At 36.9% G+C, this 14,620-nt stretch overlaps 1 protein-coding gene across 13 annotated transcripts in view; it reads right to left on the bottom strand.

The window, feature by feature from the left end:
• The window catches only part of SDCCAG8 (SHH signaling and ciliogenesis regulator SDCCAG8), a 184,761-nt gene that overhangs the window by 55,023 nt on the left and 115,118 nt on the right, over nucleotides 1-14,620 (bottom strand). For 12 of the 13 annotated variants that reach the window (XR_012063534.1, XR_012063535.1, XR_012063533.1 and 9 more), the window contains one exon: nucleotides 7,572-7,703. Coding sequence is in view for 10 of the 13 variants with exons in the window: in XM_072948581.1 (XP_072804682.1) it covers nucleotides 7,572-7,703 (132 nt within the window). In the remaining 3 variants the exon portion in view is untranslated. Of the gene's footprint in view, nucleotides 1-4,042; nucleotides 4,180-7,571; nucleotides 7,704-14,620 lie in introns of those variants that run through there. The other variant, XM_072948580.1, reaches the window with a different exon arrangement.

The following is a 14,620-nucleotide window of genomic DNA, read 5'->3' as shown; positions in this document are numbered from 1 at the left end:
GCTGTACCCTGGAGAGGTGTCGAAGGCCCATGAGCCTGAAGGGGCTCTAAGCAGAGGCTTTGACTCATAGATGCCACACTGTCACTCACAAGTCAGAATGGGGAAATCAGCCAGGGAGCTTTGTGGCCCGGGACTCTGGAGGCCCGGAGTCCAGGGCCAGCTCAGGTGCTGGCTCCCCAGGGACCCTTGGAGGGGCGCTGCCGCGTACTGAGAAGGCACAGGCCCCGGCATCAGACAACCGTGTGTTCCTAGGCCGGCGAGGTGACATAGGAGCTAAGTGACCGTGGGTAAGACACATAGCCTCTTGGAGCCTCACTACCCCTCTCCAAAACCCAGGGGACAAGAATATTATCGCAAAAGAACTGATCTGATGCCTGCATTACCCAACACCTCTGTGCTGCAGATTCTTCAGTGACAAAACTGCAGTGCTGTCTTAGAGATCACAGAGTTCCACCTTCCTAACAGACACTGATTCCACAATGCTGTGACCATAGACAGCTAATATAATCCTGCACTGTATTTATATAGTGCTTATGCTTTTCCAAACATTTTCACACCTATGATCTGATTTGATCCTCATTACCAATCTGCATGGTATTCAACCCTCTTTTTACAGATGAGGAGGTTGAGGCCCAGAGTTCATTTGGCTTTGTGCAAGATCATATGTTGGCAGATGACATGGCTGGCCCACAAACTCTGAGCTTTTGTTTTTAATCCAGGGTTCTTTCCTTATAATTCGCTATGTTTCCATAAAAGACATAATACCTGCTTGCAATGAGCTTATAGTACAAACGGAGAAAGATAAAGAACATGAAAAAGTAGAAATAAATATGAATTGCCCTGAGATCCTCGATTAAACGGAGTAGCAGTCTCTGGCTTGTGTGTCGGTAGCTTGTACTGAGGGGACCTCCTACACATCCAAAGAGAATGCAATGCCCAGGCTCGCTTGGAGCCCAGAAGCCAAGGTAGAGATTCCATGAGAAGAATGAAGAAGAGAAAACAAGAGACATTTAACCAAGACACAGTCGCAGGAATGCTCGCAACCAGTGGATGGTAACCAATAGCTCTGGAAGGGAAGAGAAGTGAAGCGAAGCACATAATGAAGTTTTTCTCAAGGGCGGCCTCGAGGTTGACATAATTCAATGTTATTATCCATGACAGGTATAGCAGATTCCCTCGGTGCCATCCTCTCCTGGGCCCTCAATCCCATGCCGCTGCTACTGAGTTCACTGATTTCACATGACCCTCTTGATTCTGCCACCTGAGGCTCACGGCACACACCTCGAGATTCAGGCTCTCCCTGCCACTTGGAGTCCAATGATGTGCCAAATTCTAGAATTTAGGATTTGGCTTCTGAAGCAGCTGCTAAAAGAACTGGTAAATGTAATCTGAACTTCAGGGGAATTGTCTCCCAGGAGGAAAAATTTGGATCCACAGCATACATGAGATGGAAGCTGAGCAAATAAATTCCACCGCCTTTCCTCCCTCCAGTGAGCTATTTGGAAGCACAGTTTCTCTGTACAGCCTGTCCAGAAACAGCCTGTGTGGCTGTGTCTCTGTGGCTTATTGTGAATCAGTCACCAGTAATGGTATCACACTGTCTTACTTTATTTTCCATTCCTCCATGCCTCACCTTCCTTTCCCTCACTCTCACTGCCCTGGGACTGCAGCTACAATAAACATCAGCATTTAATCCCTGCTCAAGTTCCAAGACAGTAAAGATGAAGGAACTGGGCAAAGTCTTCATCTTCACCCAGTTAGTTAATTTTCAAGGGTTATTTTAGGGTTATAACCCTACATGGTAGCATTTTTCAGATAAAGAAAGTGAGGAAGTAAGGAAGATTAAATTTAAGATTTAAAGAATTTGTTCTTGATCACGTGGCTAGGAAGAGAGCCTGGTTCTAGGGTGCATGCTCTTAACTACTGCATGTACTGTAAAAATTAATAAACAGAAAGCTCATTTTGAATGGAGTCAGAGGCTTGCAGAAGGAACTCTCCCGCCCTACTACTCCAAGGCAGTTACAGTCCCAAGAGGAAAAGACATATTTTGCATCTCCAACAGGAAGCCTGTTACTGGTTTACTACCTAGCAGGACAAAGGAAAAATAACTCCTTGAGAGGCAACAGCCTAGCCAACTAAGGACTATCACAGCTCAGCTAATGAAAAGCCACTGCACTTCAAATTCCCAGTTTCCTCCAATGGACTCTTTCTTTATAACAGTCCCTCCCAACCTCCCCTCTCATCTGTAAAGGAATATTCCTCTCCTTTGTTCTCTGGACTTGCCTGTGAAGGTAGGCAAAAGAATGTAAGTGCCACAAGGGCAGGGATGTCTGCTTGTCCAGTGACTTATCCAAGCACATCAGTGCTATATAACAAGCACTCGATAAATATTTGGTGAATAAGTGAGAGGGAGTTTTTTCCTTTTTCTGGACACTACATTAAAATGCCTAACATTTTCCTCATTCTCTTTTGTCGAGTATATTTCCCGTTTAATTTTCTCCCAGGTGATCAGTTATGATAGTGCCTGCCTTGTTCCAACCATGGTAACTGCACAGGCTGCTTTATATAACTTATTATTTACTCTCAGATCAACATTCTAAATCCTATAAGCCAGAACCTCTTCTGTTATTGAGAGGAAAGCAATCTGATTTCAGATCTTCCCAATAAACGTAACTGAAAATGCCTTCCAGTCTTCTCAGGGGTTTGCCAATAATGCATTGACTTAATGGATTTTTAAAGAAGCTGCTTGTTGACCCCAATTGGTTTACAGTTTTTGGTACAATCTAGGGGGAAAGGGTCAAGGTTCTAAGCTGTTTATAGTTTTCATAATTTCCTCCTTTCCTCTACACAATACTCTCAGATTGTCATTCTTTACACCTCTTAGGGAGGAAATCTACTCAATCTACACATTTCCATGGTCCAACAAAATGAAAGCTATTGATAACAAATGAACATTTCAAAATAAATGAATCGAAATGAGCTTCTTTCCTAGCAACATATGGGTTATTTATCAGTTTCTATAATGTGATATGATAAAATAACAGCATATAAAACTAAAATAACATAATGATTACGTTAACTTACTTTTTAAAATTTGCATTCTTTTTATTGAAGTGTAGTCAGTTTATAATGTGTCAATTTCTAGTATACAGCATAATGTTTCAGTCACACATACACATACACAGATTCATTTTCATATTCTTTTTCATTGTAGGTTACTATAAGAATGTTAGTTTTACTTTTAAAAGTATGTTGTCAGTTATTTAAAAACATGTGCATGGAGTATTCTCTAGGATAGAACACATACTAAAACACAAAACAAACCTCAACAAATTTAACAGGATAGAAATTATTTCAAGCATTGTTTCTGACCACAGTTGCAGGAAACTAGAAATCAACCACAGAGAGAAGTGAGAAAAAATGATTACATGGAGACTAAACAACATGCTACCTAAAAACCAGTGGGGGAATGATGAAATCAAAGAGGAAATTAAAAGATATTTCAGGACAAATGACAATGAAAACACAACCATACAAAACCTATGAAATGCAGCAAAAGCAGTCCTAAAGGGGAAGTTCATAGCAATACAGGCCTTTCTCAAAACATAAGAAAAATCCCCCCCTAAGCAATCTAATTTATCACCTAAGAGAATTAGAAAAAGAAGAACAAACAAAACTTACAGTCAGCAGAAGGAAGGAAATAATAAAGATCAGAAAAATCAGTAATACCAAGAGCTATTTTTTTGAAAAGATAAACAAAATCAACAAACCTCTGACCAGATTCACCAAGAAGAAAAGAGAGAGGACCCAAATAAACAAAATAAGAAATGGAACAGGAGAATTAACAACTGATACAGCAGAAACACAAAAAACCATAAGAAAAATATTATGAACAGTTGTACACCAACAAAATGGACAAGTTTTTAGAAACATATAGCCTGCCAAAACTGAATTGAGAAGAAACAGATAATTTGAACAGACAGATCACTAGAAGTAAAATAGAATCTAAATGATAATAATTTAAAAAAAAAACTCCCTGCAAACAAAAGTCCTGAATTGGACGGCTTCACTGGAGAATTCTACCAAACTCACAAGAAGAACTTATTTCTTCTTAAACTCTTCCAAAAGACTGAAGAGGAGGGAACACTCCCAAAGTCATTCTATGAAGTTATCATCCCCCTGATAACAAAACCAGAAAAAGACATTACCCGAAAAAGAAAATTAGAGGACAATCTCTTGGCCTGTAATATAGATACAAAAATACATAAATACACATGTAAAAGTATATAAATACAGATTCAAAAATCCTAATATTAGCAAACTGAATCCAACAACACATAAAAAGGATTATACAGCATGATCAAGTCAGATTCATTCCAGGTTCACAAGGATGGATCAACATACACAAGTCAATCAATGTGATACACCACATCAATAAAAGAAAAGACAAAAATCAAATGATCATCTCAATAGACACAGAAAAAGCATTTGATAAATGTTGATAAAATTCAATAGTCATTTATGACAAAAACTCTCGCCAAAGTGGGTATGGAGGAAGCATATCTCAACATAGTAAAAGTCATGTATGACAAACCCACAGACAAAATAATACTCAATGGTGAAAAGCTGAAAGCCTTCCCACTAATTCTGAATAAGACAAGGATGCTCACTCTCACCACTTCTGTTCAACATAGTACTGGAAGTCCCAACCACATCAATCACAAAAGAAAAAGAAGGTATACAAATCAGAAGATAAGAGGTAAAATTATCATTTGATGCAGATGACATAACACTCTATATAGAAGACCCTAAAGACTCCACACAAAAACTATTAGAACTAAGAAATGTGTTCAGCAAGGTAGCAGGATACAAGATTAATACACAGAAATCTGTTGCATTTCTTTACACTAACAAAGAAATATCAGAAGGAGGAAGTAAAAAAAAAATCCCATTTAAAATCACATCAAAATAAAATACCTAGGAATAATCCTAATCAAGAAGGTGAAGGTCTTATACACTGAGACCTATAAAACATTGGTAAAAAAGTCGAAGATTATTCAAAGAACTGGAAAGACATCCCACAGTCTTGGATTAGAAGAATTAATATAGTTTAAACAGCCATACTCCCCAAAGCAATCTCTAGATTTAATATGACCCCTTTCAAATTACCCATGACATTTTTCACAGAATCAGAACAAATAATCCTAAAAATTATATGGAACCACAAAAGACCCTGAATTGCCAAAGCAATCCTGAGGGAAAAGAACAGAGCTGGAAGCATAAACTTTCCAGTCTTCAGACAATACTACAGAGCTACAGTAATCAGAACAGCATGGTATTGGCACAAAAATAGACATATGGACCAACGGAACAGAATAGAGGACCCAGAAGTAAATCCATGCACCCATGGTCAATTAACCTTTGACAAAGGAGGCAAGAATATACAATGGAGAAAAGACAGTCTCTTCAGCAAGTTGTGTTGGGAAAGCTGGACAGCTGTATGTAAATAAATGACATTAGAATACTCCCTCACAAAAAATGAACTCAAAATGGCTTAAAGACTTACATACAAGACATAACACAATAAAACTCCTAGAAGAGAACAGAGGCAAAACATTCTCTGACATAAATAGTGTCAATATTTTCTTAGACCAGACTCCCAAGGCCAAATAAAATAAAAGCAAAAATAAGCAAATGGAATCTAATAAAACTTAAAAGATTTTACACAGCAGAGGAAGCCATAGCAAAAGAAAAAGGTAACCTACAGCCTGGGAGAAAACACTTGCACACTATGCGACCAACAAGGGCTTAATTTCCAAAGTAAACAAACAGCTCATACAACTCAATAGCAAAAAAAAAAAAAAAAAAAAAAAAAAAAAGCCAACAACACACAAGCCAGTCAAAAATTGGGCAGAAGCCTAAACAGGTATTTCCCCAACAAAGACATAGAGATCGCCAACTGGTACATGAAAAAATGCTCAACATCACTAATTATTAGAAAAATGCCAATCAAAACTGCAATGAAGTGTCACCTCACACCAGTCAGAATGGCCATCATCGAAAAGTCTACAAATAAGAAATGCTGGAGAGGTTGTAGAGGAAAGGGAACCCTCCTACACTGCTGGTGGGAAAGGTTGGTGCAGCCACTATGGAAAATAGTATGGAGGTTCCTTAAAAAACTAAAAACAGAGCTACCATATGATCCAGCAATCCCACTCCTGAGCATGTATCTGCAGAAGACAAAAACTCTAATTTGAAGAGATACATGCACCCCAATGTTCACAGCAGCACCACTTACAGTAGCCAAGGCATGGAAACAACCTAAATGTCCACCAACAGATGACTAGATAAAGAAGTTGTTGTATACACATGCAATGGAATACTACTCAGCCATAAAAAAGAATAAAATAATGCCATTTGCAACAACATGGATAGACCTGGAGACTGTCATTCTAAGTGAAGTAAGCCAGAAAGAGAAAGAAAAATACCATATGATATCAGTTATATGTGGAATCTAAAAAAAAAGACACAAATGAATTTATTTACAAAACAGAAACAGACTCACAGACATAGAGAACAAACTTATAGTTACAGGGATAAAGGGGATGTGAAGGGATAAATTGGGAATTCAGAATTTGCACCTCTTGGGGAGTTATGGAAATGTTAAGTGTCTTGATTGTGGTGGTGGTTTCATTGGTGTACACATCTATCAGAATTAATCAAACTGTACATCTGAAATATGTGTAGTTTACTATACAGAAATTATATGACACATTTATAGTAAATAATAAGGGGCTGTAATTCTTTCCCCCCCAAATGCTGCATAATAAAGAAAAGGAATTGGAAGCCAAAAGATCAAGATTCAAGTCTGAACTCTACCACTTACTTAATCTGTCACTTTGAGCAAATTCCTTAGTCTCCCTGAGCTTTAGCTTCTGTATCTAGAAAAAGAGAGTCAGTAGCACTGATGCCACTGAGTAGGTGGCTATTATGAGCCAGGTGCTTTATATGTATTACATTTGATCTTAAAGCAAACTGCAAAGTGGCTATTGCTAGCCCCAATATACAGATGAAGAAACTGATGCTCAGAGAGGTTAAATAGCTTGCTCAGAGTGACACCACTAGGAAGAACCAAAGGGTCTGGAATCAAATCCTGACTCTAGCAATACTGTCAGTACAACCTCTGAATAAGGTATCTAACCTTCTTAGGCCTATTGCATGTTTTAGCTCCCAAAAATCATACAAAACCTAACTTCTAGAAGTTTTGAAATTTTACGAGTATTATATTACCAACTTACACCTTAAAGTAGACAGTTTACCTACAATGCTCTATATTAAATCTAATTCTACGTCTTTAGAGATTAGTAAAGAGGGAACGTGTTCTCCTCTCTGTATACTGTAATAATCTCAGTTGAGAAATCATAAATATAGAGAACTATCAGATTTTGAGCATGTTCCTTGAGTACAACAGTAACCATGAATTCTCTTCATTCTGCAGCAATTCCAATTCTGTTTTTGAACCAAACACATTCAATATATGGCACATCAGTTGATTATTAAACTTTCATTACCTTTGCTTCATTATCTCATGTAGTCTCCCATGTTGGACACACTGTTCCTCCAATTCATCATTTCTTCTCTGTAACTTTTCCAGTTTGTCATACGTATATCTTTTCTCTTGACTGAGCTGAGCTATTTCAGATCTTGAGAAGTGGAAACACAGAAGTGATAGATGTTAAAGGTCCTTATTATCAGAGCATGTTTTTACTGTATAACTTTATTTTCTTGAACTCCATATGTACACATGACAGTGTCAATAAAAATTACTTTATGTAAAATAAAAATATTTCAGAAATTATAAAATGTCTAGTAGAAGGATATATACACTGCAGGAACTCAAGTGGTAGACAAATAAAGGAACAACTTGATCTAACAGAGATGGCTTCCTCAGGGAACGAGGCAAAAATGATGATCAAATCCCATTGTAAAAAAGACTATCATTCATTTATCAAATATTTACTGAGTGTCTAGTATAGGCCAGCCACTATGCTATGACAGGGATAACCCCAGGCCTAACTTCTATGACAGAGAGTTATTTCTTTTATTTAACATCGCTAATTTAATGGCACATGATTAAATCATATCCTTTTTTTTTAAATGGCAGGTCTCTGCACCACTCCCTACCCCATCTCCAGCTTGTCAATGTAATTACCAATATTTGTTTGTAGTTACATCAGTATCAGTATTTATAACTACCTAAATATTGGTCCTTGCATTTGTGTACTTTTATTTTCCCCAAATGAGTGAGCTTTAGTGTAGGGTGATTGAGCGGCAAGCCGTCTTTCCTGACGGGAGATTCCTTATGTCTGTAATTCTTTCTCTTGTGGCCATTCCGTTTGTCAAAAGAAGGATTCTCCAGTTTTCTGCTAGTATATAACCCTTAACATCAGGGGTCCAAGAGCTGGTTGAAAGTAGAGGGGTGGTGAATCTCACCTTTCAGAATGTAGACTGTCTATTAACCCCTCTATTCTAACTTCAGTGCACCTATGTTAACCAGTGCCTGTGAGGTTAATCCCTTCAGAGAGGAAGACTCTAGTTTTCCGTGTGGAGGAGGGACAGTCACCTGGCAGCATGGGAAGGTGGGAGAGCTTTTGATTTTGGTTTCAGTCCTATGTTCCACTCCTGCCTTCCAAGTTCTTCTGGAATCCTGAGGGTAGATCAACTTTCTTCACATACAAGTACCCCTGTCTGCAGATAATTAAGATTCACCTTCCTCCACTTTGCTAAGTCAGGCACCATTCCCTGAATTTTCTTTTTGTCTTCACATATTTCATTTGGGATCACAGATACCTACTTTGGTGATGGTTGATGACGCTCAGGAAACGTGCTACCCCTCCAGGGTCTTGGATGACATCTCAAGTCTCAAAATTTGAAGATCAGAAAGATAGCTATCTAAGAAAAATTATATCTTTGTCCTTGTTTTAATTAAACACTGCTCCTTACTGCCACAATCTCCTCATACTCCACTGCCTCATAGGTTGGAAATGAAAGTTTAAAACTCTTGCAAATTAAAAAACGAGTAATTAACAATTGATTTGTTTCTTGAAGTTTACGTAATAAGACACCTGATATAAAATTACTTCCCTTCAAAGAAAGGATTCTTCCATTAGGCAGGGTAGTCTTTTTTTTTTTTCCTGGAAAAGATTTGGATTTGCTAAGGGAACTCATCCCAAGGACCAAGCTGTTTCACATGACACGAAGCAATCACTTGCTTTTAGTTCACCTCATTTCTCATTTTGTTTTCATCTTGGTTCAAGTGTCATCTCAAAGGAAGCTTGCTTTGATTAATACCTTGCAGTTCTCAAAATGTCAGCACATTATCTGAAACTACCTCTAGCTTTTATGCACACATTAGCTTGTAATTTATCCCCCTGAACTGTACTCTGTGCCTCATCCTTCTTGCTAGATTACACATGAGGGCATGATTATCTCATTTTCAAGCTCAGATCAAGCACTCAATCTATATTTGCTTCTTTTAATAAGAATTTACTCATATTTGAAATATTCCAAATTAGTTAATAATGACTTATGTTTCTCTTTTCAAAATCATCTACAATATAAAAGATTTAGGGGCAATTTTTATGAGATTGTTAATTTAGTGTTCTTCCAGGATTAGTACCTCTTATCACAATATATACTCCACACTAAAATAAATTCCAAAAGGACAAAAAATATCCTAAAACCAATTAGAAAAAAAAAAAAGCAGAATATTTACCTGCTCTCAGTTACTTTTCCAGGTAAAAAGTCACTTTTTAAAAGAAAAATTACAAAGGAAACATAGAATTTATAATACAAAAATATAAAGCATTTACACCGCAAAAATCATGTTTTCATAAGAATGTTCACTGTAGCATTGTTTCTAGAAGCAACCTTGCTCTGCAACCCAATATCTAAAAACTTAACCCAGAAATTTATCAACAGAAGATTAGTTACAGCATTTAAAAAAAGAAATATCAAGATGTTATTCTGATAATGTGGTTATCTATTGGTGTTATTTATTGACTTAAAAATATGACATACTGGTAAAAAAGGAAAACATTAAAAAGCACCATAAAGTAATCCAATTTTATAAAATAAAAAATACTTTGACATGTATACTACATATTAATACTGATTATCTCTAGGTGTCAGGATTAGAAATTTTTTTTAAGTTTTCCTTTTCTGTATTTTTTGACTTTTTACAATGGACACGTATTTAAAATGAAAAAATATAGTCACTGTGATTTTGAAAAAAATTCATAAGAAACAAAAAGAACTGGGAACAAACTTTTCAAAATAAACAAAGAAGAACACATAAAAAATGAGACAAATATTAGAAGCATCATTTAATAAAGTGCTAACCCCACTTTTTATCAAAATTTCAATTAAAAAAAAGTACTAGGACTATGAACAATATTCACAGAGGAAGAAACATAAGTGGTCAATAAACATTTATAAAACATTTAATTTCACCACTATTCAAGGAAATGCCTACTAGAACCAGATTACAGCCAAACGTTTATTGCATGCCTACATTATGCCAGATAGTGGAATTCATTCTTTATACTAGTGATCTTAATTAATTCTACAAGGTAAGTGTTTATTCCCTTTTCTCTGTGAAGTAAATATGAGGTTTAATGATTTGCCTAAGGTCACCCAAACGGTGATTAGCCAAGCTCAGACACATACATTGGTCTGTTCAACTCTAAAGGGGTTGTTCTACCCACTGTGCAACACTGCCTCTCATTCCTTTTTTTTTTTTTTAATCTTTCACTTCTCTTTGTCACACACTGGTATGCATACATATATACTGAACAGAACTTAGTGTAGTACCTGAGCAAAGTCATAAACATTAACAGCCTTAAGAGGGTTCAGAGTCTTTAGACCAGCAATCCCCTTTTAGACAACTCAAGTGAGAATCATCAAAAATTCAGATCTATGCATAAAAGTATTATTATATTATTCATTACAGTTAGAAACAGCTAACAGTTCTGATGAATTATTATACACACAAATGATTCAATTAAAATGTTGGTTCCAGAGGATTTACTAATGTAGAAAAATGTTCATCAGATAATATTAAGTCAAAAAGCAGAATGCAAAACTGTGTACATAATATAAGCTCATTCACAACATAAATGCATGCGAACACATTTACCTACACATGGAAAATGACTGAAAGGAAATATATCAAAAGTTAGTTGGATGGTAACGTCACAGAAAATTTTTTTCTTACACTTCTTCGTACTTATATCCAAATGCTCTACATTAAGGATATCTTATATACATAATTTCAAAAATGTGTTATTTGTAAAGTACATATTACTATCAGGTACTTTATTGCTACAGAATTTTTCTGCTTTGCATATTTTATGTGTGTGTTTTTCTTTGTTTATAATGATAATTTGTCTACCAACTTCCAATGTTCAAGAAAAATTTCGTATATGTACGCGGACATCATCTTTTATCTGTCCAGAGCCCATGACATATTGAAAGCACTAGCAGTTTGCAAGTTTCAAAGAGTAAACTTATAAGCTTCTAGTTATCTTGAGGTTACATTTGTGGCATGATTATCCTAGCGTCATATAAAAGGATAATTGACTTTAATCCATTTTCATAGAAAATTTAGGTAATTTCTAGCTTTACAGAAGCATGAACTTCTCGCTGCATTTTTATATACCAGTTATATTGTGTAATTACATTTGCATGAAGTATAATATTTTACTACTATAATTAGCATTACAGTGATAATTGCATTTTAAGGAAAAACATGACCCCTTAATTTTTTATTCTTTTAGATTCTCATTAGACTTTTGGTAACAATTAGCAGAGGCCAATATCAGTTTCTTCTTGTAGAATATAATTTTGTAGCATCCCAATCTAACATCATCTAAACATGCAAGGGAAAAAAAAAACTGTTCAACGGAGTCTGTGTTCTTTACTTCAATTAAACTCACACAGTTGGATACCTACTGTTGCCAAAACAGTAATATAATTTATACATTATAGTCCACACAGTAAAACTACACTAAAAGTCATTTAACAATATTTATAACACCATAAAATACAGTGTTAAAATATATGAACTGCAATATGTACCAAAATTATAAAATTTGTTTCTCATCATCAGTGATTAAAACCAGGATCATTGCTCTAGCCTCAATACTCACAACCCTGGTGACAGATTAGAATTCAAATCTTAATGATCAATTTACAATTAACAAGATAGAAGTGAAACAAATTAAACCAACCATTATATATAACGAGACCCAGTGGACTCCCATTGTTCCTCTTAATTACAAAGCGCAAATCACAAATACACAATGGGTAGTGGTAGACATCAATCCACAAGCCTAGCAACCCAGAAAGCGACAATGACAGGAAAGAAAGAAGCGAAGTAAAACCACATAAACCCAGGTCTACGCTCTATGCCCTGCTCTTTGCAGTGGAGGCACAAGGGTTGTGAGGTGAAAACCCAGCACAAGTGGGACCTTCGTTCTTGAGCTGGCAGAGGCTCACTCCTAGCCAGCACCCAACCTTTCCCAGCTCTTCCCAGGCCACGTTTCAGATCGCACTACAAACTACACTGCAAACATTTTAGTGCTGATTCATCTAAACGCCTGGGGAAAGGGAACACTTCCTTCACTTTGATAGAGAAAAATCACAGTCGCACCAAAGATATTTAAATATCTCCATTTACCAACTTCAAAAACAACCTTATCACTGTAATAAGCTCTCCGAGTCCTGGGGAATAAAGACAAAAGGGAGCTAACGTTTGTGAGTTTCGTCTAAAATCAAACAGAATGTCTATCTGGTGCTAATTAAAAGCAAAATGGAATTAATTCTCTTGTCTGATCGTCAAAAACAGGCTATATAAAACACATGGAATTGCCAGTTCACTCTTAGTTTTAAAATGGGATGTGCCATTCACAAACCCTGGGGTTACAGACACCGCAGAGCAGTGTGGAAGGCACACAGCGCAGGAAGCACTGGCTCAGCACTGTGGAGGGCTTGCTGAGAACAGAAGTAAGAGGCACTGCCTCTCACACGATGCGACTCACGTCTCCTTGCGGGGAAACACATACAACAGACACACACGGGGAGGAACCATTTCTAAACACTTTCACAAAGCAGCCTAGCATGAGGACGGGGTAAAGAGCAAGAGTGTCTGGGAACGATGCTCCCAGACTGTCAGCTTTCCCAGTGATTCTGCAGGGGCTCTAGTAAAAGGACTAGTTCTCTGAGCTCCAAAAAAGCTATTTTAAATGGTTTAAATGGTATGACTCTGTTTGTTTAGTATGGGATTTTGAATAACATGAAACTCTTAGACCAAAAAAAATGTTTTAAATTGTTGGTCAACATGGAATAAATACACCTACTTTCAGGAAAAATTTTACTACAGTTTATTTCGAGGAAAACCTGGATTAAAACTAACATATGGTTTAAATAATTATTTTGGAGACTGAGCTTCCACAATGACAACACTTTAGAAAGCTCAAAAAACTTCAAGATTTTCTCATCTCAAAACACAAGGAAAATGAATTATCCCAAAAGTTGGGTAGAGGGTCTGGAGAGCCTCATTCCTGGAGGGCTTCTACAAGGCTTAGTAAGTTTATGGTTTTTATATATTTAAAAAGAAACACTTGGAGACTGTCATATTTTACAGGTGCTTTCAAAGCAAAGGTAATATCAAAATGGAATGTCTTCGTGTAGGAAGCCACAGGGAAATGAGACTGGACTGACCAGAAATTAAGAGTAAACAACCAAACAAACAAACAAAAAACCCAAATCATACAATTTATCCTATCAATTTCTTGTGAGACACACACAAAATGCATATTTTTGTAAACTTCAGGGGCCCTTAAAAGTTTTAGCAATAAGAAGTAACAATTTATCTCGTCTTTACTATTTGCTAGGTTTTTGTTTTGGATCAATTTGTAAAGTTACAGTAAATGCGTATTTTGACTCTTCAGATTCACAAAACAAGGTGCCAGAGCAGGACCTGGAACACAATCAAATCCACATTTTCCTGATCCCGTATTGCCTTGAAAAAGGTTTTCATTGTGGTACAGCCCTTACGTCTGTCTGAAAACTACGACACTCAGACGCTGGCAAGGCCAGTAACACCTCGGTGAAGGGGTATCCTAACTGCCAGTCAAGAGCCTTAAAATGATGCCATCAGTGACAGCAACAGCCCCTGCTGGATACTTCTGTGCGTCAGGCACTGTGTCAGGTGCTGTGTGTACGTATGCACCTATATATTTCTTTCCATTTCTCATTCCCACAACAATTCTCAACGTGGTTTTGAAATGCCTTTACAGATGGAGAAGCTGAGGTCTGGATAGATTAAGCGATGTACCCAAGGTTATGAAGCTAAGTGGCAGAGCGAGATTCAAACCCTCTTCTTTCTGAATTCCAAAGTGTCTTTTACTGCACACTTCCTGTCATCAACAAAGGAATAGTCTGGAACCAGAGTCAGATCAGGATATGGGGGGTAGCACCACACTTGTCTATTTCATTCATTCGTTCAATAAATATGTATGGAGTGCCATCTGTGTGTCAGACATAAAGGAACACACTC

The sequence above is a fragment of the Vicugna pacos genome, chromosome 23 (genome assembly GCF_048564905.1).
Source record: "Vicugna pacos chromosome 23, VicPac4, whole genome shotgun sequence".
NCBI lineage: Eukaryota > Metazoa > Chordata > Mammalia > Artiodactyla > Camelidae > Vicugna > Vicugna pacos.
The sequence above is the reverse complement of the archived record's forward strand: the minus strand, read 5'-3'. Positions and strand labels throughout refer to the sequence as shown.